The 27,300-nt window shown below is 40.3% G+C and overlaps 1 protein-coding gene and 1 long non-coding RNA gene across 2 annotated transcripts; both read left to right on the plus strand.

The window, feature by feature from the left end:
• The first annotated feature begins 2,596 nt into the window (after positions 1-2,596).
• LOC122987875 lies at positions 2,597-27,156 on the plus strand. Its single transcript, XR_006404646.1, has 2 exons — positions 2,597-2,627; positions 25,413-27,156. It is a non-coding gene; the product is annotated as an uncharacterized LOC122987875 (long non-coding RNA).
• On the plus strand, positions 21,070-25,407 carry irx2a (iroquois homeobox 2a). Its single transcript, XM_044359911.1, has 3 exons — positions 21,070-21,765; positions 23,061-23,466; positions 24,394-25,407. The coding sequence occupies exons 1-3, from the start codon at positions 21,526-21,528 to the stop codon at positions 25,287-25,289; spliced, it is 1,542 nt and encodes a 513-aa protein (XP_044215846.1). The 5' UTR covers positions 21,070-21,525; the 3' UTR covers positions 25,290-25,407.
• Positions 27,157-27,300: the final 144 nt, after the last annotated feature.

Raw genomic sequence — 27,300 nt, forward strand, 5'->3', positions numbered from 1 at the left:
TCCTACATTTACAGAGCAGGCTGCAGCACTTTTGTTCGACTGTTGCACCAAACACCAGAGGGGCGGGTAAACAGAGAGAGCAGTGTGGCAGCAGAGCCAATTAGAAGTTGCTTAAGGTCAGGCCAAGGCCCGAGGGAGCAGAGGAAACAATAAATAATTTGGAGGGTAAAAAGCAAAGTGTTGCCCAGTACAAAATGCATTGTGTTCTTTAAAGTCTTGACAATTTATTTTCCCGATGAATTATACATGTGAGACTGCTGCAAACATGCGTTGCCCAGTGAGGGGGAGATAATCTTCAATCTTTGTAAGTACTTCAACAATGGTGTGTATGACAAACACTGGAAGAGATTTGGTGCTGGATGGAGACGTGAAGTGCTCCCTGTATTGTAACATCGCCCGGCAGCTTTTGGAAAACAACAATCCAACTGCACTTATCCTTAGCCAATGTTTACTGTTTGTTTCATGTAATGGAAAAATACTGTGTTACAGCAGAATCTGGTTATAGTTAGTTTTGTTTCAAGTGATAGTGCAAATGAACAAGTATGAAAAACCACGATAGAAGTTACTTAACCTGCGCGGCTGAGGAAATAAAAAAATTCTCGATAGTTGATCAGTTTGGTTAAGAACCAAACATTTTAAGACAATCACTGCACGTTGTAGCTATAAGTTTACACAAAAACTGGTATAAGTTGTCTGGGTAGGAGGAGTAATCAGTTTTCAGACTGTAATCTGTGGCAACATAAATCCAGGCAGAGTGAGTGAACTCGAAGAACGCTTTTGTATTTAAAGTTTTCAGCTGTGAGATTAAAAATTTCCAGTTGGATATATCATTGGGAACCTTTCCTCAAAAGCGTACATATCCTTTTCAAACCAAATCCAGTCACGCAGAGCCATTTGCAGCATTCTACTTTTCCCTATTCTTGTTTTCCAAAACATTAGTCTTGCAAACTCTAATGCGTGCAAATGCAATGACTCAAGCAGGCTGCCTCTCTCTCTCTCTCCCTCTCTCTTTCTTTCTCTCTCTCTCTCTCGTTTCCTTTCTTTCCCTCACGCTTCCTCTCTCTGTGTTTAGAAGGCGGGGAGTAAATCATATGGTCAGGCTTGTGTAAAGCCAGAAAATAATGGGATCATATTCCATTCTCTTCCGCCTATCAAAGTTTTATACAAAAGCAAAAAGCTTCTAGTTTCAATACCCAGGAAATTCTAAAGACTCTGACAAATCAACATCCCTTGACAGCTACATAATGTATGGCTTTTAGTATCTAGCCTGTGAAGCCCCATCACAGCCAATGATAGCTACACCGACTTACCTACACATACTGCCAACGACATTGGACAAAACGCAAAGGATTGGAGTTTAGTTTACAGTGTATAAAAAGTACTCGAAGGAGGTAAAACACAAGTTAAGCAAAGGACATCTGCTTTGCGAGCTTTGATGGATTTTGTCGATTTCACAACCAAAGATGTTTTTTTTTTTCCTTTTACAAAGTAATGAGTGTAAAAAAAAAATAAAAAACAGCCTCATGAAAATTCAGAATTGTGTCATCTGAGAATCAGAAACATCACAGCTTCTACTTTTGATGTAGCACAAGCATTGTTTGTCTACTCATAAAAAAAAAAACCCCATTCTTGAGTGGTGTCCAAATGTTTACAATTCTGTCTTGATATCTCCATCTAAAATACAACCATTTGGCTTTACTATAAGCAATTCCAGTGGAGCAGTGGCTTCCTGCTGACTGATAAATAGCCAGACTGACTACTCCAACTCCAACTCCATCAGAAATGACATCTCCCTCCAAAACCGACTTGTCTTTTCTCCCTGTTTTTTTTTATGTCTGAAGTGTGTTTTCAAGGACATCTGGAAAGCAGCACAGCATAAAATGTTAGTCTTCGCATGGTAGCACTCCTTCAACAGCTGTGCCGCAAATGGCACAGCATAGAAATCATACGGAAATCATAACATGCCTGGTGCCGTAATTGCATTGTTAAAATCCCCCCCCCTCCACCCCCATATACACACAAAATGACAGAATAACCAAAAAGAAATGATGGTAGGCAGGAAGTGCACTTCATAAAGCACACACACACACATACACAAACAAGCACACCAATCCACGACCACACATTAAGTGAGACATCTAATTTAAGTCTCTATATAATTTAGTATATCATACATACAGTACGTCAGGGTCTTGCTCTTTACTCATGCACACTCCCCTCTAATGCAGCATTTCCTGGGGTCAAAGTGGAAGTGGGTGGAAGCCATTTCCAGCAGGAGCCCTCTATTGCAGGCGCCCTGATGGGGTTGATTAATCTGCAGCAACTATGGTTTGTCTTCTACAGCTGAGTGAACAACTTCATTTCAACTGATGAGTTCAAGCTCAGGTCAGGGCAGTCCTCATCTGTGACATTACAACAGCCACACAATGTGAATTAATTTCTCTCACTCTTGAAAACAACTACGTAGTACCGGGACCTGGCTTTTGAGACATATTGCAATTAGGATCAAACAACTCGGAGAGGAGTTATACGCCAAAGCGATATCGCTTTGTGTGCGCACATGTGTGTGTATGTGTGTGTGTGCACAAGATTTTTTTTTTACTTTGTTCCCTCTTCATGTGGCTTTGGTAATGTTGGTCAAGTGTAAACAATGATGGCTTTTTTTCCAGACCTTCTCTACATTTGACAGATGATTGTTTGGAGTCTGCTCCTCTGTAGTTTCCGGCTCCCAGAAATGAATGTGCTCAACACAAACAGGTGAAGCAATCTGCAATACTCATTTTTGCAAAAGAAAAAAAAAAAAAAAAAAAGCGGCGCCGGGGAAAGCAAACTTCAAGCGATGTTTGTCTTTGTCTTTGAGACCATCCATTCTGTAGTATGGCTTCCATTTGCATCTAATATTACCACTGCAAAATCAAAGAAAAATGAAAACTATTTTTTGATTTTTGCATGGTTTGCCATCTGTTACCATACATCTGAATTCTACATCTCAAGTCTCTGAGGCATTCACCCACTTTCTCTCTACTTCACAACCATTTATCTTTTCTTTTTTTTTTTTTTTTCCCCTTTTCCCCTTCACAGTCAATTGTAAGAAAATATGCCCAACTCCGAGCTGGCCTTTCAAGCATCACTGGTGTGCAGAAAGCTTCATCAAAATATTTAAACTTAAAGCAATATAAATCTCGTGCTGAGCCTTGTGTGAATTTTTAGTTTGTTGAAATGATACAGCCTTTGCATACCGTACCGTGTATTTCAACAACACAAACATACATACATATAGGAATACTGTATGTAGACTGAAGGCATGGAAAAAATGAAGTGACTTTTAAATGGGTGAGCATTAATAAATCAGCAGGGCCTTTCAATAGACTTGTGTCCTGTTTCCGCTCGGTGCCTTTTCCACCTGTCTGCTGGTGCTTTGACAGAGAGAGTGCTGGCATTATTACAAATAAATATTGGTTTGAATATATAGCCCTGTCATAGCTTTGTATTATGGTTATGGTTTCAGGAATAATTGAATCTGTGCAGATTGTGATCTTGGTGAATTAATGGATTGTTCCAAGGGACCGATGAGAATAGAGGGGGGGGTCTGGGTTTGGCGATGGTGATGTGTTGGAATTCATTTCACTGTTTAGCAAGGAATAGCATATTGTAAAAATGGACAAGAGGTGTCCCGCGATGTATGTCACAGTCAGGTTTATCACGAGCGTTATGATGAAACTTCTGTGTCTGTAGGGTTTTGAAATAACGCCGTGTGTTATCTTCGCTGCGGAATATTCATTGCTGCAATTATTCAAACGTGCAGAGCTCCCGTCTGTGTACCGAGGAGAATATATGGTGTATGAAAAAGTTATTCACAATTGTCTATACATAAATCATCATCACATTATAAAAATCAACACACGGCTACATATAGGCTAAAACCTCAAGGCTTGATAAGAAATGTTGCCTGCGAAGTGGTAGAGAATTCAAGAAGTACTGTAAATAAACCCCAGTTTCGCAGCGCTCCAGAGTTAAAATCTACTTTGATAAAGTTTTCCATTCAGGTCTTGAGTCTGCACTTTCAGGTGAGTGAAAAAAAAGATTTGTAAAAGAGACAAGGAAAACAGCCCTAGAAGTTGTCAAGATTGAGACGATAGAGTACACGTCGCCCGCGCTCGATCACCCCGCGCTCACATGAAACACAAGTTGGGCAGAGCAAAGACAAAGAGCTTGTCTCCTTCAAGCATGAAAGAAGACAGAGCGAGAATATGTAACCATCCTTAAGTAATTTTGTTTACTGGCCCTGGCTCCTGTGCATTCAGGGTAAAATCTCTAGGCACTCTCCCATCTATTGAACAAAACTCAGCAAATTGGTACCTCAGGTTTATTTCTCTTTGAGTTCTCTCACCTGGGAGTCGGGGGAAGAATTGCCTTGTAGGCCTGAACTGCAAACAGCTTTCTCTCTGATCTGCTCCCTTCGCCCTCACACTATTTGAACTGTGTTTTCCCCTGGCATTCTGGGAACCGTTTGCTCTCTTTCTCTCTGTGTCGAGAAAGAAAAAGGCTGTGTTCTTCATACATTTTTTAAAATCTGGTGTATGTTCCCTCATGCAAACCCAAACACATACAGTCATACACACACGGACGCACTCTCTCCTCCGTGCACATGCTTTCAGGCCAGTTCCGCCAGCACCTGGACGACAGTTTTTTTTTTTTTTGTTTTTTTTTTAATGCAAAAGGTCCACTAACTCGCCCCAATTTGTAAACAAGTATGGACGACATGAGCGCATTAGTGTCGGTTCTCTGTAAAGTCAGTGTTAAGAAATGACAAGTACGTGTACAACACAGCGCTTTGATGAAGCTGTCATCGATCAATAATTCATCACAACTTTGCTCGGCTATACAGGCATCACAATAAGTTTCTAAGCAAAACAGAAAAGAATCAAATGAAAGCTGAAAGATCAGAAAAAAGAAACACACCCATACCATGTTTATATTTAATGGCTTTTTGCTTTTGGAAATGCCACAATGCACTTGGTCAGCATGTTTAGACAGGACCAAAGGAAGGAAGGAGGATGGAAGACTGAGGGGGGGGGGGGGGGGGGGGGGTGAGGGGGGGGGGGGGGGGGGGGGGAGTGAAAAAAACAACTTTGTACAAGCACCTCTGGTTTGTTCTCATTTTGTTATTTAGCTCCATGAAGAAAGGGGGAAAAAAATGCTTTGGCCACCATCTTGTGGTATTTCCTGCTAATCCCCACAACCTCCTGCTCAGCGGTGGTGCTGGTGGTCTGGTGTGTGTGTTTGCATGTACATATGTGCACCTGCGCGTGTGTTGGGGCTCTAGTTTCTGGTGTGTGTGGCCAAAATCTAAATCCATGCCAGGACAGCAATCCGGTCTGAAAACACAGCTCCTAATCCTTTAACCTTCAGAACAAGAGGAGAGGGAAAAACAGCTGAAGGGCCCCGCATGGTGAAGCAGAGGGAGAGAGACACCCAACTAAGACCCGACCAGACCAGACCAGGAGGCCACTGATATTCATTTACCCCCTCCTCCTGCTCCGCCTCCTCAAGGCAAGGAAAATGGATTTCTATTTCTGGTGGCTAGATATCGCTGATCATGGTTCATAGCCCCCTTTCAGGGCCTGGAGTTAACATCGCAGGCTGATGTCAGGATGCGAACACTGATCAGAGCCAGGGAGATGGGTCCTGATGGCCTTCCAATCTGCCAAAGCTGTGATGGCTGCTTTGCTGATACCATCGCAGTAAATTCTATCACTGTCACTCTCTGTTTCTATCCAGAAGCACTCAGAGTATGTCTTGGCACATCTTAGTGTGTGCGTTTGTGTGCATGTGCCTTTTCCAGCTGTCCGTGACTGACAAGATATCTGATGGCATTGTGCTCTGTGTTATGTACTGTAGCTTAACCTCAATGTTGGCTTTTTCTTGAAGAGCTGGAATAACAGATGACTAACAAGACAATGAGTTTACATAATTTTGTAATGGGCAGGGAGGTAGCTAGAAAGATTTGTGAGGACAGTGTTTATGTATTTTGACTCAGGAAGAAAACTGAAGTGATGAGTGATACAGGAAATAAAACTATTTGTTGTTGAGGATCCAAATCCTGAGATGCTTCAAACTTGGACACAGTCTCATTCAAGCAAGAAACAGACTTTATTTTTAAAAAAAACTGCAGCCTCATGGCCATAAAAACCACATTGTTTTTGATAATTATACTTGACTTCTCACCTAAATTTGACTTTAAAATAAAGCCAGTGTATCAAAGATCGAAACCTCTGTAACTCCAGTTGCAATTCTCCATCATTTTCCATGCTATTAGAACTCAAATCTTCACATCCTTTGGCTGTATTGATATTTATGCTGAGTGATAATTCCTGACAATGAATAAATAAAATGTTCCTTCTACTCTTCTGTGTCTGTATAGCCCCCAGCATATTCCTGGGGCCTCAGTCTAGGAAGGGGAATACATAAACAAGAAAAGATCTGAGGAGACTTAGCCAGGGGCACTGACTACACACAGACTCACACACACAAACTAATGTAACACATGCACGCACTGGCAAGTACACATATTGCATATGCATAGTTCCAATAGTTCCAACATATTGTATGTACTATTTGCTATTTGCCAGTCACCACCTCAGTCTCCCATCCCACCCTACACACACACACACACACACACACACACACATTATGAAGTTAATGGTCAGCAAGCCAGCTGTTTTAAAGCAATCACAGGCTCCTGTGTTGAGTTTCAATTCCTTAGACCCCTTTTTTATATTTTTCTGCCAACTTCTGCCAAACTAGCGGATTAACTGCTTAGCTTGACTTTTTACCATACTATTCCTCTGTAAATCTAAAATGGAAGGTGTGTGTGTGTGTGTGTGTGTGTGTGTGTGTGGTTGTGTGTGTGTGTGTGTGTGTGTGTGTGTGTGTGTGTGTGTGTGTGTGTGTGTGTGTGTGTGTGTGTGGTTGTGTGTGTGTGTGTGTGTGTACAGGGTGGGGGTACAACAAGGTTCTTGAGTGCAGCTGCCGGCTTTTTGATAAAGGTTGCTGGACATCTGTTGTAAAAAGACTCTTTTTTTCTTACAGTCCCATATTAAAGGTGTTGAAAAATAAATATGCATGCAAACATGCAATACATACACCTCTAATAATCTCTCTGATACTACTTAAATACATTTCCCTCTTGATAATCCAACAGCTCCCGGTGTCCAATATAAATATAACACAACACAAAACCCTTTACTATGTGTTTCACCAATAAATAAGATTTGTTTTTGTCATTCTTCTTCTGTTATAAGCAAAGTCAAAGAGTAAGAACCCTACTGACACTGCCTTTATTATAATGGACTGACCTTCACTAAACAAGGGAGCAAGCAGAGTTTCAGCTGATATGTGACTGTCTTCTGTACTACAGAAATGTATGTAAATCATGTTACAATCACAGGAATACATGCCTCATCTTAAAGCACAACATGTGTAACTATAAACCTGCACTCATTGGTCCCAGTGGACAAGCATACACAGAAACATGCATGAGATTTTCTCATTCTTCTAAAGTGGTGGTGGTACCTTTTTATATTCCCTTTAGGAGCAGCAGAGGATGAAAACCTGCTGTACCGTGGAAGAAAAACAGACAAACAAAAGTTTATTGTTGAATTAAACTGAAGAAATCTGGAGAAAAATACTAAAATTTAATCATAATCATTAATGGTCCAACAAAATATGAGCAGAGCTGAGCAGCACATTTTCTCTTGGTGTGTTTACCAATACAGAAAAAAAGATTCTCCTCAAGTCATGATCATTCAAGTTTATCCTTGTTAGCGTATTCACTTTGTGACCTCCAGTATAATTCACAATAAAAACAGATAAACATCATGTTCCTTCCACCGGTGCAGGAGGCCATTCCATACAGTGCATTACATTTCCAGTGGCAGGCAGTTCCCCTCATCCTCCATACCATTAGGGCCATCAATGTTGACAGGATCAATACCTGTGTTTTGGCCCTAGTGCCCCTTCCAGAGATAGCATGTCACTGCTGACAGACAAATATCAGCGCTTGGCCCTGTGACGGAGGGGAAATCACAGTACTTTTCCGTTAAGATCATCCAACATGGTATTGATTTGCCCTGTGCTAATCATACATCAGAGCTGAATAAATGGCTCAGAGGCAAACGTTCCATTGTTCACGATTGGAAGATGTAATAAAGAAGAGAGACATTTCTTTTATTGCTAGTAACTCGGGGCTAGTCACATAATCGTGCCTTGATGGGAAAAGGTCTGGTTAGATGGAGGTCCGCCAAAGTGTTGTCGGTACTTTTTAGTGATGATCCTATCGACTGAGGCAAGTCCTGATTACAGTGTATGTGGTTGTGTGTGTTTGTACATTGTGGTGGTTGTAAAATGGCAGACATCTATTTTACTTTATTTTGTTTTTTACTACAAGATACACAAATTGAAGATCAAAACAACACCAAAAAATAGCTTATTCAATAAAAATCAAGGCCCCTCTTGTTTTACTTTTGTAGCGGGTAACGCTCTGGTAATGGTAACAGACTTGGCTGTGGTCACATTCAATAGTATAACATCATCAGAATGACCCTTATTGGCCCCCATGGCATTGTTACCTATTCAAAGCTTTAAAAATGTTAACAAATCTACCACTTTATACAACAGTTTTACTGACTTCTGTTATAATAAAACATACAGGGCTGTGGCTTGGATATAACAGGATTGTCATCCCCAAAGTGCAGCCAGTTTGGCACCAGTCATTTCTCATCTGTGATGTTGCCAATAGGTAACTACATCTTGAAGGCAGCTATCAGGAATTATTTGATAGCTAGTGTCAAAACATCTGATGAGTCTCTGAGACTTGGTGTAAAGACTATCAGACATTAGGGGTGCAACAGATCACAAAACTCACGGTTCGGATCATATCACGGATTTGAGTCACGGATCAGATCATTTTTCGGATCGGCAAAAAGAAAAAAAAAGGGGAGACAAATAAAACTTTGTTTTCCATATATTCTGTAAAACACTTACAGCAAGGACTTTTGCCCATGGTCTTAAATGCAGCTAGATCACTAATTAGCTGCTCAGCTGCAGCACATTTAACAGTATGTTAACATACCTGCAGATGTCACTTCGGACCCGTTAGATGCTGGTTTGGTCGTTGCTCTTTAGAATCCCTGTAAGCAACGCGCTTTCTGTCCATGACTTGTACTAACAGCAGTTTGTTTACTTTGTTTTAAATGGGACATTAAATTTTGCAATTAATCCGCGGTTCACATGAGTGCCGAACCGTCGAGGACGATCGGATCAACTACGATCCGTTGCACCACTATCAGACATGTCTTTCCATTTCCTTGTTATACTGTTTTGGCTTAAAACTTACCAAGTTCTTTTGATTTTTTTAACCATATTCTGAATCTATGTCAGTAAGTCATCATCCTCATTATCCTGAGCGAAATCAAAACAGAAAAGGACAACAAATATTTAAAATCCATATTTATTTTTCTGTAAAATCGGTCAAACACTTCAAGCTATTTCCAAACCTATAACCCAATAAATCCACCCTCTGCTGCTAACCACCTTGGGCACAGCTGAGTGTGTTGAAATACAGTATGTTAAAGGTTAGAAATAAATCTGTTGCTATGTGGAGAAGGTGCAGTAATTATTTCCAAACCAGCAGTTCTTGATCTCCTGCTTCCTTCCATCTTTTCTGACTACACTGTTATCTCCACTATACCATCAAAAAAACACACTGATAACAGACTGGAGAACTCAATTGACCTTGACTGAGTGTAGGAGAGAAGACACTTGTAGTACTGAGGAAAACAGGGCAAAGGAAACCGTCTCTCTGTCTGCCAACCTGTTTTTCACAAATTTAAAATGTCACTTGTTAAAAGGGAGCAGTATGTTGGTTAGGATTAAAATGAGTGTGATGTCATGTTTGTTGTATTTCTCACTTTTCTTCATAATGTTGATCAAGTGAAAATTAGGGCTGCAGTCTCCCTGTTGATTGGTCGATTGGTTGGTTGACGTGCTCCTGTCCGACCAAATTCTCATTGGTCGGACAACCCCTGAAAGTTTAGCGAGAAGATAGCGCTGTGTTTATTTGTGGGGCTAGATAACTGCGGCTGAGACTGTTTCACACTCCAATGTGGTCAGTGACGGTAATGCACCATAACACTGGTTGCCACCCACCATAAAACAGAAAGAAGAGGGAAAAAAATTGGCAAAAAATGTTGCAGAGACTGAGACTAGATGCATGCTAACTACGCAATGTCGTTAGCGCGTTAGCTTGGAGAGCTAACTTGACTCGTTTAGGCTACTATATTACGTAAACATCACCCCCCCGCCCCATCAACCAACCAATTGGTTGAAGAGTAGGTATTTTCAGTCGACACAGATTTCCTTTGGTTGACTACAGCCTTAGTAAAACTGTTGCCAAACCAATGACTGACAAACTAAACAGAACAAACTGAACTGTTGCACTTTTGTGATGGATTTGCATGTTTGTGTGTGTTTCTCCCGCTGTCCAAACACACTCAACCCAGTTGCATCCTGGCCGGGATGTTTTGTTGTTCAGGAGATAAAAGGAGATGTGGTCACGACAATAATTCGCTATGACAGCAAATGGTAGGTACTAGTGGTAGACTCCACTTACTTTGGTGATCCCCTGACTTTTCATCCAGTGCCGCTAGCAGGTCAAAATGATCTCATATTCAGTGGAATATCTCAACATCTACGTGATGGATCAGCAAACAATTTTGGACAGATAATCATGGTTCTCAGATGACATGTCTTAATGACTTTGGTGATTCCCTGATGTTGATGACACTGACACCTACTGGAAATTTACTGTTACTGACTTAACAATGATACTGGCATTGTATAAAACTATCCCCTACATTATTAACAATAACACTTTTTCCCATAAATTCATAATACTATACAGAAAACACAAGCCTCTTTTAAGTTACATTACATTTTGGACAGACTTTGTGCAATAATCAGCATGTGACTGATCGTGTCACACATGGTTACATTGTCATTATGAGCATATTAGCATGCTCAAAACACTGCTCGGCAATATACTCTTAGACTTGTTTTTTTTGTTTTGTTTTGTTTTGTTTTTTTTCTTCTTCTTCTTTCTATGCGGGCTGGCTCGAAAATAATGGATACAATTCTTTGTTGTTTTTGTGATGACAGTAAGATTAACCAGATCATGACAAAAATGACTTAAACAATATATAGGCCTATTTTTCACAAGTCAAGGCAACAACAACAACAGTTCTTTTAAATAGCAAATTGAGGCTCAGGTGACCAAAATAAAACATTAGATCTACATCCAAATCAACTAGCTTTAGCTTGCAAAACTGAAATAAGTTATAAAACTAGTATTTGCCAGCAAAGAACTTTTCTTTTCTGTTGGCATTGTCAAATGTAATTGTTGTCTGGAACTAAGCAAATGATAAAAATCCTTCTTAAAGGGTGGGAAACATGCAGGTAAAATAAAGCCATTAAACATAGGAGATGTTTTTTTTTTTATTTTCACAAGATGATGACAACCTGTTAAACCAGCATCCAAAGTGACGGACCTGCTTTCTAAGCAAATAGAGTGAGATGCCCCTGACTGAGCTGGCGGCTGTCAATACAGTGGAAAAGTGCCAAATGTAGAAATCACAAACCTTTAGCCTGCCACACACAATAAACTGACAAAAACTGCTGACCAGTAAATTATTCATATTCACGCTATGAATAAATAAAATAAACAGGCCCCACTCTCAGTCTACAAATCTAGGAAGTATTTGCCCATTTAATCATCAAATTTTAACAGAAGCTGCAACACATTGCATAAGCACTCAGGACTCCTGGGACAGTTGCAAACTTGACCAACTGCCAATAAGTGGTTGTGCCTAATTTTCAAGAGCCATTTGCCTCATATCTGATTCCTTTGCCTCATATCAAGGCCCACAGTATAAAGCCTGTCTCTTTCTCTTGGTCCCCAGATAATTAACTTGGCTTTGTTGTGAACAGCACACATGCACATCCATTTCTAATTAGCAACAGACAGCATCTAGTACTACTGCACACAATATTTTAGAACAGCTTAGTGATTTTTTTTTTTTTTTTTTGCAACATATACCTAGTGCAGGTAAGTCGATAATGCCAGCAAACCCCTGCTAAATGAAATTAACTCCACACATGCCTTGCAGCACAGTTCCTAATGGCTCCCCTCTCTACATGTAAATGACCTCCTGTCCTGGATCTTTGATTGCAGATCAATGACTGTTTGCTTTATTTCAACATTCAGCACCGGTGAACCACAACGCCACGGGGGCAAATGTTGAACAGAGAATTTACAGGTTTGCTATTGAGCACTTTGAAACAATAAAGCTGCTAGTGAGCTATTAAACAAACGAGAGAATAAAGTGGCTGCTGTGGACCAAGATTAACACGATAGATACAACATCGAAGGGTGTAATTATTCTTTACTGACACAAACGTTTAGCCCCCAGAGCGGAACAGTGTTTACCACAAATACCGCCACCACGCTTGACCTAATCATGGGCTGAGATTTACCTGACTGCATTTGAAATGCGTTACAGCTGATTTGTGTGTTGGAGCTGATATTTTCTAGCAATACTGACTTAGCGCTGCATCTGAGCTTCCAAACAAGTGCCAATTTTTTTTTTTTTTAAACTCATTAAAATTGGACATCCAATAAAACTACTTTAAATATGGAATTATAAATATTATTAAATAATGATACGATAACTTTTGTGAAATCGAATGCAAATTTGCATAATGCAGATTATATAAAAAAGCAAAGGTTTAACATAAATAATAACATCAATGGATAATATGTGCATTTGTCCCAACATTACCTAAAACAAAGATACTGATGCATTTTTGGTTGATCTGTTGTGTGAAAATGTACTCTTGGTCTGTCAGTATTTTGTAATTTGTTTAAAAAAGCTTGTTTGCACATTACAAACAGGAGCTGACAAAATTATATTATCCTTTTCATTACATCATTGTTTGCTTGTGTCTTCTGCATTTTTTTTTTTAACATAACATACAGAAGCTTGTAAATGTGATTCTTCTCAGCAGCTTCTCATGATGCACCATGGTAGAAATCAGATATTAAATGACTTGTGATGGGTGCAATGGGTATTTTTGGCACTGATGTAAAGAATGTCATTTTGAGGTATACAAAAGTACAATAAAATGAGTATATATTCTGAAGGAACAAATATTCATGTAAAATTATGAGGTATTGGTGTAAAATGCATATTTCACATAATATTTTTAATGTTACACATAATTATATCTATTTATCTTTCAGTTTGTATGATGTAGCGCTGAGAGCTATTGACAACCAACCTCAAATTCTATACATCAATACATTTTGACCAATACACTTGATTCTAATTTTGATTTCCGGGGGTATTTGTTGTTGACATTTCATATTTTGCCTCGTGGTTGGGGTGACAGGAGACACAAAGACATATTTTGTGAATTGCAGTTTCAGAAAGATTAGTTTAAAACTCCACCTCAGCTACAAAAGTAATCACAGCGATTACAAAGCACATAATCACACACAATGCAGGATAGATGTGTATAATTGCACTGTGAGGGACTGCATATACATCAATCAGCATCCAGACCAGCAGGGACAATAGAGGACAGTCTTAGCCATTACTGCCAACTCCTGACTGTAGAAATATGGCAATCTCTATATTGTCCTGCCAATGTATTAAAGCTATGAGCTGCATTCCAGGTCTTGATTATGTGTGTGATTTGTCTGTTTTTGTGTATACATTTGGTGTGTGTGTGTCTCCATCCACGTCTGTATGCATGACCACTGATGTGCATGTATGTGAGTGTATACGTTGCACATATTGTGTGGCTGGCATAAATGTGTCCATGCACTAATGTGTGTTCGTGTGTGTGTGTGTAGGTGAGTGTGCACGTGTGTTTGCACCCCTGTGTGTGTGTGTGTGTGTGTGTGTGCATGTGTGTACACTAGCTGGCATGTCAGCTGATGTCCCCAGTAATCCAGCAGTGGGCCTGTTGTGGATTAGTAGCAGGCTCCAGGGGATGGGAATCCCATTCCCGTTTACAGCTCTCCCTGGCAGGAAGAAAGGAAAGGATGCCTTCTCTCTACTGCCTTCACACCGGTTGGAGCCTGAAGGTGTGTGTGTGTGTGTGTTTTGTTGAGATGATGTGTATATGTGGACGTCAGATGCAAGCTGGTGTGTGTGTGTATTATATGATGCCTGACATAAAATGCAGTTTTCTCCATCTCTCCTGTTCTTTCATCAATGTGATACAGTGTCTTACAAAAGTAATAATTCTGTGGGTTTTCTGGTTAATATTGTATCATCTTGTGTATTAGATGGTGCAAGATTTGTTTAAAATTTAAAAAAAAAAAAAAAAGAAAGGAGGAGACATGTTTTTATGTGGCATAGCTTATGTACATTTTTAGTCAATATAAAATTATTGTTTCTCCTAATTAGGTACCCCTAATTAGTAATATGCAGAAATTTTAAAAAATGCTATTAGTTAGATTTTATTATTAGTTATTTGCATAGTTGAGCCAGTGACATCAAGTCTGAGTGTATATCTAGATAAACAAACTTTCTTAATTCGCTCCCCTTTTTCTCCTGAAGAATGTCAGTTTTGTGAAAAAACATGTTTCCATTGGAGGGGGGGAATGCAGCTGTATCAGTTTGGCCTTGTCTTAGAGATACTATTTGTAGGAACATGTTGTCGATGTGAGGTGGCATTTCTATCACATCTGCTGCAGACACACATACGTGGTAGCACACACACGGGCGATTACGTGGCAACAACATGAAATTTCATCACGATAGGATTTGTTTTGAAGTCATTCGAACACCATCCAACACAAGAGCTGACCTCTCGAACCTTGAGATACAACCTTACCTTCTCCCCAGCGACAATTTAAATGCCACCTTTCTTCCATCCAAAGCGAAAAGAGAAAAACATTTTTTGTGTGTGTGGCTGAGACTTGCAACTCGATAGCACAACAAAAGAGCTGTGGTGGCAAGTCCCCACGCAGACATTATATGTCAGCATCACCGTCATACTGTTAGCTTGTCCCAACTGTACAAAGCCATCCTCATTCAGGGCACCTAACCAAGGTCAGCCTGGATTAGCCGCTAGTAACCCTATCAGGTCCAGCACAATGATTACAAAGCCCAGTGACACTGGCTGTCAGCAGACTCTTTCTAGGCAACCCTATCTGTCCGACCCTTGGCTACAGAGCCACCAGAGAGGGTTAGTCCATTTCAAATTGTTCCCCCTTTGTGTCTCCCTTTATTTCCCCCCTTTGATTTTCGGCGACTCGTTTGGTTCATCAATCAGCTTGTCTGGATGTGTGTGTGTTTGAAACCCATGCTGCACATAATTCCTATAATTTGTGGATTTTTTTTTTCTTCTTCCCCTTCCACATAGCCCATTCTTTGTGCTTGTTACTTCTGAAGCCAACAGCCATCCCACCTTAATCCCCCCCACCACCACCACCACCTTCCACCCCACACATGAATGAGCCATGTAGTTTCATGCTATACACCGCAAAATTCATTTTTATCTATTTTTTTTTTTGTTCCATATAATGATTGGGATGTAAGCCTAATGGCCCCAGTGTCATCATATTTGAAGTTTTCATTGTAAGCCTTTTTGTCATACACTTGGAATCTGCAAGACAGTATTTTGTCAAAAAAATGTAATGTTTGTGGTTTCCAAGACAGCACTTGTGCAAGAAGTTTGTTTTCAGCCATGAATTAGGAAGCAGAAACATCTTTCTCCTTGTCTTACCAATTCAGACAACATGTCAGAATAAAGCAAAATACTATAGCTAACTTGTGTTTCACTACAAGTGCAGTTGTTGCCTGCTTTTTTCAAGAGGAATTACACTTCAAGCCCATCGGTTTACTGTTTCACTTTCCTCCCCGAGAACTGTTTTCCCAACATCCATGTCAGTTAGCAGCATGTTAAACAAATCAAACCTAAAGAAAGAGCTGCCTTGTGATTTTGGTTTTAAAAAAAAAAAAAAAAAAAAAAAAAAAGATAAACAAGAACAAGAACAACAGCAACAACAGTGCTAGCAGCATAACGTATTCGAGGCAACGTGGCAACCGATGTTCTCCACTTCAGCACATCAGAGGCATCCCTGCTTCAGTCGCCCTAAAGGTACCCGTTTACAAAGTGATAGAGCTTAGGGTTTTTAACTCGGGGCGAGGGGCTGATTTGAAACCCCCTCTGCTGCCAAGCACATGGACGGCTGCTGATTAGAAGAGGGTTGGCAGCAGTGGGCAGATGCCAGGCGGGGAGAGAGATGACGGCCTGTCGCCAGTCTGCCACCCAACCCCTCGTCCCCCCAGTTACTCCCTCCCCTTACTGACCCCTCCCCCATTGTACAAAAAAAAAAAAGACCAAAGACATTTCCGTGACAAAACCCAAAGGGGGGAGGGGATCAATTCTAGAAGTGCTTTGTATCAAAATGCATCATATGTGACACTGTTGTAATGACATATACGCAAAGACACGTGTAACATTTTGACGTTTTTTTTTTTTTAATTGATCTCGAGAGTTTTGGAGAAGTGGTTTTGATCACATGAAGCTGACAGAAAGTCTGCTCGGCTAACTAAGTTAGACCATGAGAGATCACAATGCAGTTTTTCTCTTTCTCTCTGCACGCCCACGCACAAACACGATCACACAAACACACATGCGCTGTGCTTTGTGCAAGTTTGGGATACTGAACATTCTCTCACCAGCCCACAGAGGATGAAACGTTTAGAGCTTTTTGGGTGTTTCAGGAGAGTAAGTAGTCACGTGGTAAGAGCATAATGCACACTACTCTCGACTGATGTGAAATTAAGACTTTCTCCAGCAAAGATGAGCACAACACCTCACTCCATAAAAAAAATTTTAAAAAAATCTGAAGGATGAGCCCGAAGCTACAGAGATACAGACAAAAAGACAAAATAGTTTTTCAAGGTGGACAAACTCAGTGTACCATTCTGATAAGTCACAATGACATAGAGGCAGTCGTTACTGTGAGCAACAGCCAGGCTCAGGCCTTAATCATGCTGCTACAACACCGCACTGTTAGCAATGCATCATCTAGTTAGACAGTGATAGAACAACAGACACATACATGCAGATTTGCCCCAACTCCACCCCACATTACCCCTAAACACCCACATAGTTAACACACAAAACCCTTTATTTCAATGCAAGTCATATAAGTTGATAAAATACAAATTGTTCATAACAGCTGCACTCCAGAGGTTCAAAAGCATATGAAATATTTAAAATCAATACTTATTTAGTCATATGTGTAATAAACAAAGGGCATGACATCATAGTGAAATCCTTTAGATATTCAGTTGAACTCTGGGCAATTTACTCAATATCAAAAAGGATTAGCAGTTAGCAATCATCAACTAATGCAATACAAGCAACTCCTCCAGTTCTACATTATTCAGTAGTAAATTCTGTAGGGAGTGAACAGATGAGAAATCAATAGCTGTTTCCCTCATTTATGAAGGATGACATTTTTCATAAAATGACTGGATCTGGTATGGAGTTATTATGAGTGAGTAGAGGCAGTGAAGCTACTTCTGTCCTTTAAACAACCATATGTATTTTGTGTGTCTTGATTTTTTTTTTGTTGTATTAGCAAATATTAAAAGCTAATTTTTTGGGGGGGATTTTATATAAATCTAACACAGAATTTTATTTTTTTTTTAAATGTGTGTGTTAAGGCAAGGTGTATTTTTGTGGATGGCTTGCAAATTCTCCAAAATTAAAAAGAAAATCAATGGGAAAAAGTAATTTTTATCAACTAAAAAATGTCAAACGAAATTTTTCCAAGGATACAAATTGTGTTGCTCTCAGACATTCATGCCCTTTTTATATATAAGGTCAGTAAAATAGACAAAAAAGTACAGTATATACTGTTGATCAAGATGTTCTTTTCCCTCCATGTTTATAACTTGTCATCACTCATCTTAACATCACCAACAAAACTGTTATCTTTACACAGTTTTAACAGTCACTTCTACGACTAATTTATGATAGTTTAAACTGCTGATAATAAGGAGAGAGTATCTGTCTAACTCTACATCTGTCTGTCTGACCTGATGCTTCTCTGTCTTGCTGCATCTGTCTGCTTTACTGTCTCTGTGTTCTCTATACCGTCTGTCTGCTTCTCTGTCTGTCTCTCTCCTCTCTCCCATCTCCTATATCTCCATCAGGCTGGGACTAAAATATCTTAGGAGCACCAGCCTGACTCTGAAACTGAGACCGGAATGTACTACTGCAGAGTTCAACACACACACACACGACACACACACACAAAGTTATACACCTTAACAGGCCCACAGGTGTACTTTCACGCTGACAATATGCATATGGACACACGCAGACATTTACATGCACACACATATACACACACACCATTGTATGCACTTGCACTCATACAAATGAACACACAGACCACGCATACACACACACACACACACTCACGTTCACAGTGAAGGTACAGTACTGATGGTTAGCCTATGGTCTGTGTGTAGAGGAGACAGTGCCCCCTGGTGTGGGCCAAACAGTACTCCCAGTCAGCCATATCTGGACCCAATCTATAATAAGACTACTCATTTACTCTTCTGAGATTGATTACTCCTGCCTGAAACAGAGACACTGGTTATATTATCCTAAAAATACAAACCATTTCCTGAATAGGAGACATATGATATAAATATGAAGATATAATAATGCTCCATATGCCACAAGAAGGAAACTTTTCTCAGACTGGAAACAATGGAGATTATTAGGACAGGAAGTATCTGCTTATACAGCCATGCATGTCGAGGACTATCTGACACTAATATTGGATGTTTTTCTGGGTTTTTTTCTCTGATGTTCTCATAAAGTTGTTCATGCCCAGTCCCAGGATACGGTCAGACCTGCTTCTTAAACAAGTTCACAACTACCTAAACTATTTTTAATGTTTTTAATGTTTAATTTCTCAGTAACCAGATGGAAATGGGGAATATACTATACCTGTTTTTACTATAATATCATAATTAAACACATTGACTGCTGTGTTATAATGTATTCAGACACATTTTCCTACAATGAAGCTCTATAAGATGTAACAGAGTATGCAGTACTGTCAAAGCTTTTTATACAGTTAACTTTGTGGCTAATTTGGAGTGTCAATGATAGTATCATCTTCAAAATAAGAATAGAAGTTATAATGTTTAAAAAAAACATGATCAATAGACTTCTTTAAATATGCTTTATTTTATTTGGTATTAAATGTAGGTGTTTAATAATAATAAAAAAAAATCCTGGCAATATTGTACTTAATACATACAGGCATGTGATAACAATATGCCCTATTAGACGTATAATAGTCATAACATTGCCGTGTCTCCTCTGTAAGTGTAGCCTAAATTGAAAAATTGCCCCCATTACGGCTGTAATTAAGTCTGGATTAGAATACAGGGCATTGTGGGATATTGTGTATTAATTAACAAAACTGCACTGTATAATGATTATAATGTGTGTGGACGCACATAAGTAATCTTTAAGGAGTAAAAGATCGTTTGCACACCATAATACATGCAGGTGTTTATGTGTTATAAATAAATGTGTCAGTCCTGCTAACAGGCACGCTGTATTGCACCGATTTAAATTGTGGTGTTGCTGTTTACAACATTGCTAGACCACACTGCAGTGGAGGTGGAGGGGGGGGGGGGGGGGGGGGCAGAGAGAGAGAGGGGGAAGCACCTGATGGATGAATACATTCATTTGGATGAATGCTGATGAGGAAGACTGCTAGCCCACTCGTCTGTCCAATAGTTGCCACCTTGACTGCCCGTCCCAAAAACCGCTGTCATAGTTTCAGGTTTCCAACATGCTGTGCTGTATCGCTTGTCTCCAACAGAGGTCATAATGTCTGTAATCACAATAATAAAGGACAAGGCTATGCCCTGTTTTGCATGTAGACACGTCCAAAAGCGCACACATAGATACACAACAGTGGAGACAGGTGACTGCCCAAACAGACTGGCAAAAAAAACCAAAAACTGTCAAACTCACTGATACAAGTGCGAACACACACACACAGTCACACACACACTTTAATAGTGTTGGTGGTTGGCTTAGTGTCTGTATAGAAGCGAGTCTGTCCCTCATACAGAGACAATCAGCCAACAACAACAGCTTTATTATTGCTGATGAATGTAATTGTAATAATAAGGGATGAGCGTATTTGAGATGCGCTAAGTGGTGGAAATTAAGGAGCCGGTTACGCCTCCCGCAGGCCAGAGCGCTCACTGCCCGAGGAAGCGCGCGCGCACTTATCGGTGCTCGCACGCATTCATGGATGTGTCCACGTTTGATAGCCGGACTGACGAAACAACCAGCTGCAAGTGGAGAGCACTGGCCATTTTATAGTCTCTCTCCCCCTCTCTCTCCCCACATCTCTCTCCCTCTCTCTCTCTCGCTCTCTCTCTCTCTCTCTCTCGTACAGTTGTAATGGGAGTGCGCGCAAGTTTTGATCAGACAGACGTTTTGTGCCACATCATCCTCATTTTTTTAAAAACAATAACAACAAATAACCGGGTGGTGCAAAAAAAGATTGAGTTCTATAAAGCAGGACAACTAATTGTGTATACTTTTCTCTCCACGTATCTCTATTTGTGCCCTGTACTGCAAAAAATATCCAATATATCATTGTAAATTAACGTAATATGAGCGTTTTTACATTGATCGAAATTATGAAAATAAAAAAAAAGGAAATGTCAAAATGACTCAATTTTAAATTCTGATCCGCATCACCTGTGAGGTGAATCCTCCTGAAACAGATGACAAATAAGGCAGACCGCAGCTGTTGACCAGTCGATTTGCATTAGCAACAGTCACAGTCTCACCTAGCTGGAGTATTTTCTTATTTTATTTAAAAAAAATAAAATCTGTTTTAACCTCCACACTAAACGAAACAACTCTAGTCAAGATGCATAGACCCTAGCTACTTTTTGCAGTGTGGAGTCTTGGTTTTGTTCCGAGGCTCCATTTCTATGAGGCAGAAAGGGGGCGGGGATGGGATATTCAGATGAGCCGGAGTGACAGCTCCAGTTTCCCCCAATGCTCTGTGTGTCTGAAACTCCACTGGCTCCTTCCCTGCTAACTCCTCACTTCATAGTGCTGCGTACTAAAAACACCGGACGCTAGGGGATCAAGACGCATGCCACATTGCCTCTATGTGGGCACTTTAACAGATCTTTCGGGTTTTTTTCCCAGTAAGGGGGCTGTGGAGGGAGGACTTTTTTTTTTTATTTTCATTGTCTGATGACTGTTTGCACGGCTGATTATTGAGTTGATTGTTTACTGTTTTGGCTGTTGTTGCCCGCCGCCCTGCGCGTTTTTTCCCTTCCTTTTTGGAATCGGCGACCCATACCGCGCTCTCCAATGTCCTATCCTCAGGGTTACCTCTACCAGCCCCCGGGCTCTTTGGCTCTTTATTCGTGTCCGGCTTACGGGGCCTCGGCTCTGGCTGCCCCGCGGAACGAAGACTTGGCGAGGTCGTCCTCTGGCTCAGCCTTCAGCCCTTACCCTGGATCGGCTGCTTTCTCCGCCTCGGCTGGTGCAGGCTTCTCCAGTCCACTGTCATACTCCACGGATCCAACCACGGGATTCCCATCCTACATGGTAAAATATAACATCAATCCGTGTATGATTCTGTAAAATTCTAAGGTTTCACAGTAGGTGAATGTGTCGGCGTGTTAAAGCCTTTAGTGCGCAAAATGTTAAACTGTCTATCACAGACATACAGCGCGATTAAACCGGCGCAGGTTTACAATGTTTATGTTATGATTCAGCCATCAGTATGTGTTTGCGGAACTTTTCTAGTGAATGCACGATTGCTATACATTCATATCTAGTGGCCTAGTCGTCGGGTCCTTGCTATAAAATCCTTGACCCCTTTGGCTTAAATGGGATTTTTAAGCACGAGCTGCAAATTGTACCGGCTTGACCAACGCTTAACACTCACTGCGCAGCTAATTATGTAAAACTGAATATTAACTAATATTTTCATTTGAACCGTTTAGTCTCTTAGCAGTGACTTTATGTGTCATAGGAAATTAACATAACACCAAAGCTATAACTCTTTCTTCCCCAGCAGTCATTAAAATCACCAGGGGATGAAGTTATTGACTTTATTCTGAGTTGAATAAACGGAATTTGAACATGAAAAGCAAGACTCGCAATGCTAATGTCACAGGGCACTTCAAGCGTTTTAGGAAAGGTGCATATCAAGTGATTTGCTAATGGGATTTGTAATGCTGCAAAGAGAAGATATGTTAACACATTGCGGCTGCCACAACAAAACAAAAAGCAGCCACCGAAAGAAAATTAGGAAGTTAATAGGTGATTACTGAAAATTGAAATATCCCTTTTATGACCTTAACAGCTATATTAACTGGAGCCCTGTTATTAGTTAATCCGATAATGATCTTAACTATTAGTTAAGCATTAGTTTATGCTTTTGTGCGGCCTGCTTTTCCACACGGTGTGTTCAGTGTCCCTGCTTGCAATTACACAGATTGCAGATTTAGTTTTTTTTTTTACTTTGTGAAAAAAAAAACATACACAACAAAATATTTAAATCATATTTTTAATAGAAAACAAAAAGTGGGGATAAAACCTGACAATGTATTTATACAACTGTATAGTCACTTTTCACCTGTTCCAACAGGTCTCCAAAAATCATGAGTCGATTGTTTTAAGCAGCAGAATGTAATCCATGGTTTCACGAGTTTTAAGATTTTTTTTTAATATTTGTTTTTGGAGCATACAGTATATTTGTTTTCTAAATTAGTCACCTTACTACAAACCCTACATTACTGTCACCCTTTAAAATAATATTAAGGGAAAACACAGTTTTAAAACTAGGTACCAGAAGGCACACGGCAGACTTAAGACTTTTTTCAACTTTCCTCCAGAGCTCTCCATATGACGCGCACACGACGGGCATGGCCGGGGCATTAAGTTACCACCCATACGGGAGTCCAGGGTACCCCTACCAACTCAACGACCCGGCGTACCGCAAAAACGCCACCAGGGACGCCACGGCCACCCTGAAGGCCTGGCTGCAGGAACACAGGAAGAACCCATACCCGACGAAAGGGGAGAAGATCATGCTGGCCATTATCACCAAGATGACCCTGACGCAGGTATCCACATGGTTCGCCAACGCCAGGAGGAGGCTCAAGAAGGAGAACAAGATGACATGGGCGCCCAGGAATAAGAGCGAAGACGAGGACGAGGAGGACGGGGACGGAGAGAGGAAAGAGGTGGAGCGCTCTGACAAAACCCTGGATAACAGCGAGGCTTCAGCGGAGGATGAAGGTGGGCTATAATCTGGCGACCGAGCCAATGATCCATTTAACAATTGAGGGTAGGATGGGGGGTGAGAAGGAGGGGAAGTGTGGACCCCTTTTATTTACTTTATTAGTTGTTTACAGCAATAATACATTTAGGACATGAAATGATGAAATAATTTCTAATACAAATAATCTGGTTTGAATATTATATTATATTATATATAAATTATCTATATTGAAAGAAAATGAGAAAGTTGACAAGTTTTAATAGGCATATATGTATTATAATAGTTTTAGTTCATGCAAGAGATCTGGCTTTATCTATTATTTTATTTACTATGTTGATTGCTTTTTATTTTTATTTATTTATTTATTTTTTAAATGAAAATGTGGTCTTGGTTAAAGAACCAACACTAGACCTGTTCAGGTGAAGAGTTTATTGTTATTATTGATGACATGTCACTGCAGACACACATACAATCACCATGAGTGCAGAAGTTACTTCAACGAAATTACATTGTTAATGTTACAAAGTATTCTCTTGATTGCATTTTAATAATGTCATTAATTATGTAAAAAAAAAGACATTATTATCACATAAAAAGAGGCTAGTTTTAGACGTGATGTAGATAATTGATTTCTTATTGAGGTGTGTTGTAAAACACACAACTGATTGGTTTGAATACACATGAAGGTGGAATATACATGAACCGCAAAATAAGTTTGAGAGCATTCATTTTCACACCTTCTCAGCTGCTCTTTTTTTTCTTTTAGAATAATATTTGTCATTAATTAAATAAGAGACGTGTCTACTGTCAGTTTCTTTTCTTTTTGTCCTCTCTTTTAGCCATTTTTCGTTCGTTCTTCCTCTCTATATGTCTTTTCTCTAACATACTATGTTTTTTTCTTATTTCTTTTTTTCTTCTCTTTCTTCTTTTTTTCTTTTTCTCAGGTATCAGCTTGCACGTTGACACTCTGACGGACCACTCCTGCTCGGCGGAGTCTGACGGGGAGAAGGTCAGCTGTCGTGTGGGAGAGCTGGGCTCTGACCAGAGCGGCGACAAATGCGACGAGGAGGACAGCGAGGACCAGAACCACAACCCGCCGCGGTTCCAGCTCTCCCCTAAACCCGTCACATCATCACCTCTAACGGGGGTCGAAGCGCCGGTTCTCAGTCATCACCAACACCATCAACACCACCACCTCCATCATCTCCACCATCTCCACAACCAACGCGAGGATTTGGCCCGGAGCCTCGTCAATAGCAACAATATTAACACCAATAAATCGTCTTCATGCCTTGACAGCAGACCTTCATCGGGGGCGCCTCAAAACCCTACAGTCAAGCCCAAATTGTGGTCGCTGGCGGAGATTGCTACCTCAGACCAAAAGCAGCAGCATCAGCAACAGCAACTGGGGCAGCCCGGGCAACCGAATTGCCCCTCCTCCAGCGGTGGCCTCCTTACTCCCCCCACGCCCTCCACCACCTCCCCGGCTTCCAGTTCTCCCTCCCTCTACCCGGCCCCCTCCATCCTTGGAAGACCTATTTATTACACTTCTCCCTTTTATAGCAATTACACAAACTATGGCAACTTCAGCCCCCTGCAGGGCCAAGGGATCCTGCGGTACACTAATTCATCTGGAGTGAGTCTGGCTGCCGCCGCCGCTGCCGCCGCCGCCGCTGCTGCTGCAAACGAGGGTCTCAGCTCTCTGGAGGCGAGCACAAACCCCAAACACAGGCCAGACTCTCCCCTCGTTAAAAATAACCCAAACCAGATTGTTGTTGTCGAGCAGCAGCAACAACAGCATTTCAGACCCGCAAATTTAGAGGCAAAGAAAGGTACGTAATAACGACGCGGTACCGCTGCTGAGAAATGATAAACCATTTTGAAAACTTATTTAATCTAGTGTTGAATCTTGAGGTTGTATTTTTTCTTAAAACACGTGAGGGGGAAATCGCTCCAAAAAAAGTCCTGATGCCATTGGATGATCTGGCTGTTGTTTTTTTTTTTTGGTTTTGTTTTGTTTTGGTTTTTTTTTTGCCTTGTTTCAACAAAATGAAGACTTGTTTCAAGCAGTCTTGCATGAGAAACAAGTGGCATTATCTCACACTACTGGGTGGTTTTCACTTGTTTTAAGATCAATACGATTTTAGGAGTAAATATGAGACTAAATGACTTATTAAGATGGACAATTTACTGCACCGTCTAAGCAAATGAACGTGTACTATGGCCTATAATTCGTTTTCAGCGCAGTTATTTTTGTGGAATGATCAGTTTATAATCGTCCTCCTTCTTTTTTTTTTTTTTTTTTTTTTTTTTTAAACTATATGCATATTTTGATCTCTCTGAATCTCATTAAATAATTAAAGTAACATGCGGCGGGATTTTCAATTGCAGCTGGCTCGCATTATAAACGATAGGGATATAATAAGTAAAGCCTATTGTAAACAAATGTGTAAGAGTACACCTGCAGATATAGACATTAAAATAAGACCACATAAGGACAGGCCTCACCTCAGCCTAACCACGCGCAGTCACGCACGCGCACATACACATACACACACACACACACACACACCAATACAGTGGCAACTTGGGAATTCAAAAAGCAGAGACGTGTTGCCATAACTTTGAGCAGGAATTATATTTTAAATGTCCCCTCTGATGTGTGTGTGTGTTTGTGTGTGTGTGTGTGTGTGTGTGTGTGTGTATGTATGTGCACGCGCGGGCCCCAAACCTTATCTTTCAGCTTTGGATAATTATAATTACACAGGGTCAGCCAAAAGCAAACAATCAGTTACTTTGCTCTGCATTCATCAAGTGCAAATTTGCACTTTAATATATCTGTGAGGTTGCTGTGGTGGTGGTTACTTTCCTTACGCACATTCAAAGCGTAAATGCCGCTGGATAGCATATAGGACTATAGGTTTTTACTGGCAATTAAGCAATGGGGATTTTAATAAGCACTTGCAGTATAGAGGTGTTTTGGGTAAAGCCAGCTTGATAAACTTTGTGTTTTCTGGGTTTGTGGAGGGAATTGATCATTTGATCGTGTGGGATTTTTTTTTTTTTTTTAATTTCCATGGTCTGCAGGTAGGTGTCACAATTGCTTTGACTATAAGGCGAGTACGGACACCACCTTTTAGCCTCATGTTTTAACCCCCATAACCTTTACTCCAAACCGGATCTAGTGCCACCGTATAGTCGGAATGAAAAAGCTGCTACCGCCTTCTCAGCCTCACACAGGCTGAGACTCTCTCTACAGCACACGTTTGTCAGATTAGTATTGTATTATATCTTTTTTTTTGTTTTTTGTTTTGATGCATTGTGGATAATTTCATATGCTGGTTTGAAAAAGATCTCCCATTATATGTGATTTACATGTTATTTCTCAGGTTCCTATAGTTTGCTTATTTGCCACGGTTTGTTATTTTAGTATATATTTACGTGTGGAAAAAAAAAAAAAACAACAACAATAATTTGGCCTTTCTGTGAAACCGTATTTGCAAAAGGAGGTGTATTATTGGGACGCAAGGCGGACGGGAGCTGAAGTGAACTTGAGGACTTCAAAGTGGAATAGCCTACATTTGATATTTATTTTTTTAAATGATGGCGAAATGATGCCTATATTTATGCAAGTTGTATTGCAAAAAAATGGGAAACTGACATCGTCTGTTTGTTTTGTAAATATATACATGGACGCCGGTTTTTATTTGGAAAAAAGCTACACAATCTTGTTATCAGGAGTACTTTTACTAATTTATATCTTTGAATGTAAATAAAATAAAAAGCGCTAGTATAGATGTACTGGCGGGGTATGATATCCATTATTCAAATGAGAAAATATTAAACTGTTT

Source organism: Thunnus albacares, chromosome 8 (genome assembly GCF_914725855.1).
Source record: "Thunnus albacares chromosome 8, fThuAlb1.1, whole genome shotgun sequence".
In the NCBI taxonomy this organism is placed as follows: domain Eukaryota; kingdom Metazoa; phylum Chordata; class Actinopteri; order Scombriformes; family Scombridae; genus Thunnus; species Thunnus albacares.

Coding starts and splice junctions, on each gene's coding strand:
- irx2a (XM_044359911.1), top strand. CDS start 21,526: ATGTCCTATCCTCAGGGTTACCTCTACCAGCCCCCGGGCTCTTTGGCT. Junction 21,766..23,060: donor CGGGATTCCCATCCTACATG/GTAAAATATAAC, acceptor ACTTTCCTCCAG/AGCTCTCCATATGACGCGCA. Junction 23,467..24,393: donor GGCTTCAGCGGAGGATGAAG/GTGGGCTATAAT, acceptor TCTTTTTCTCAG/GTATCAGCTTGCACGTTGAC.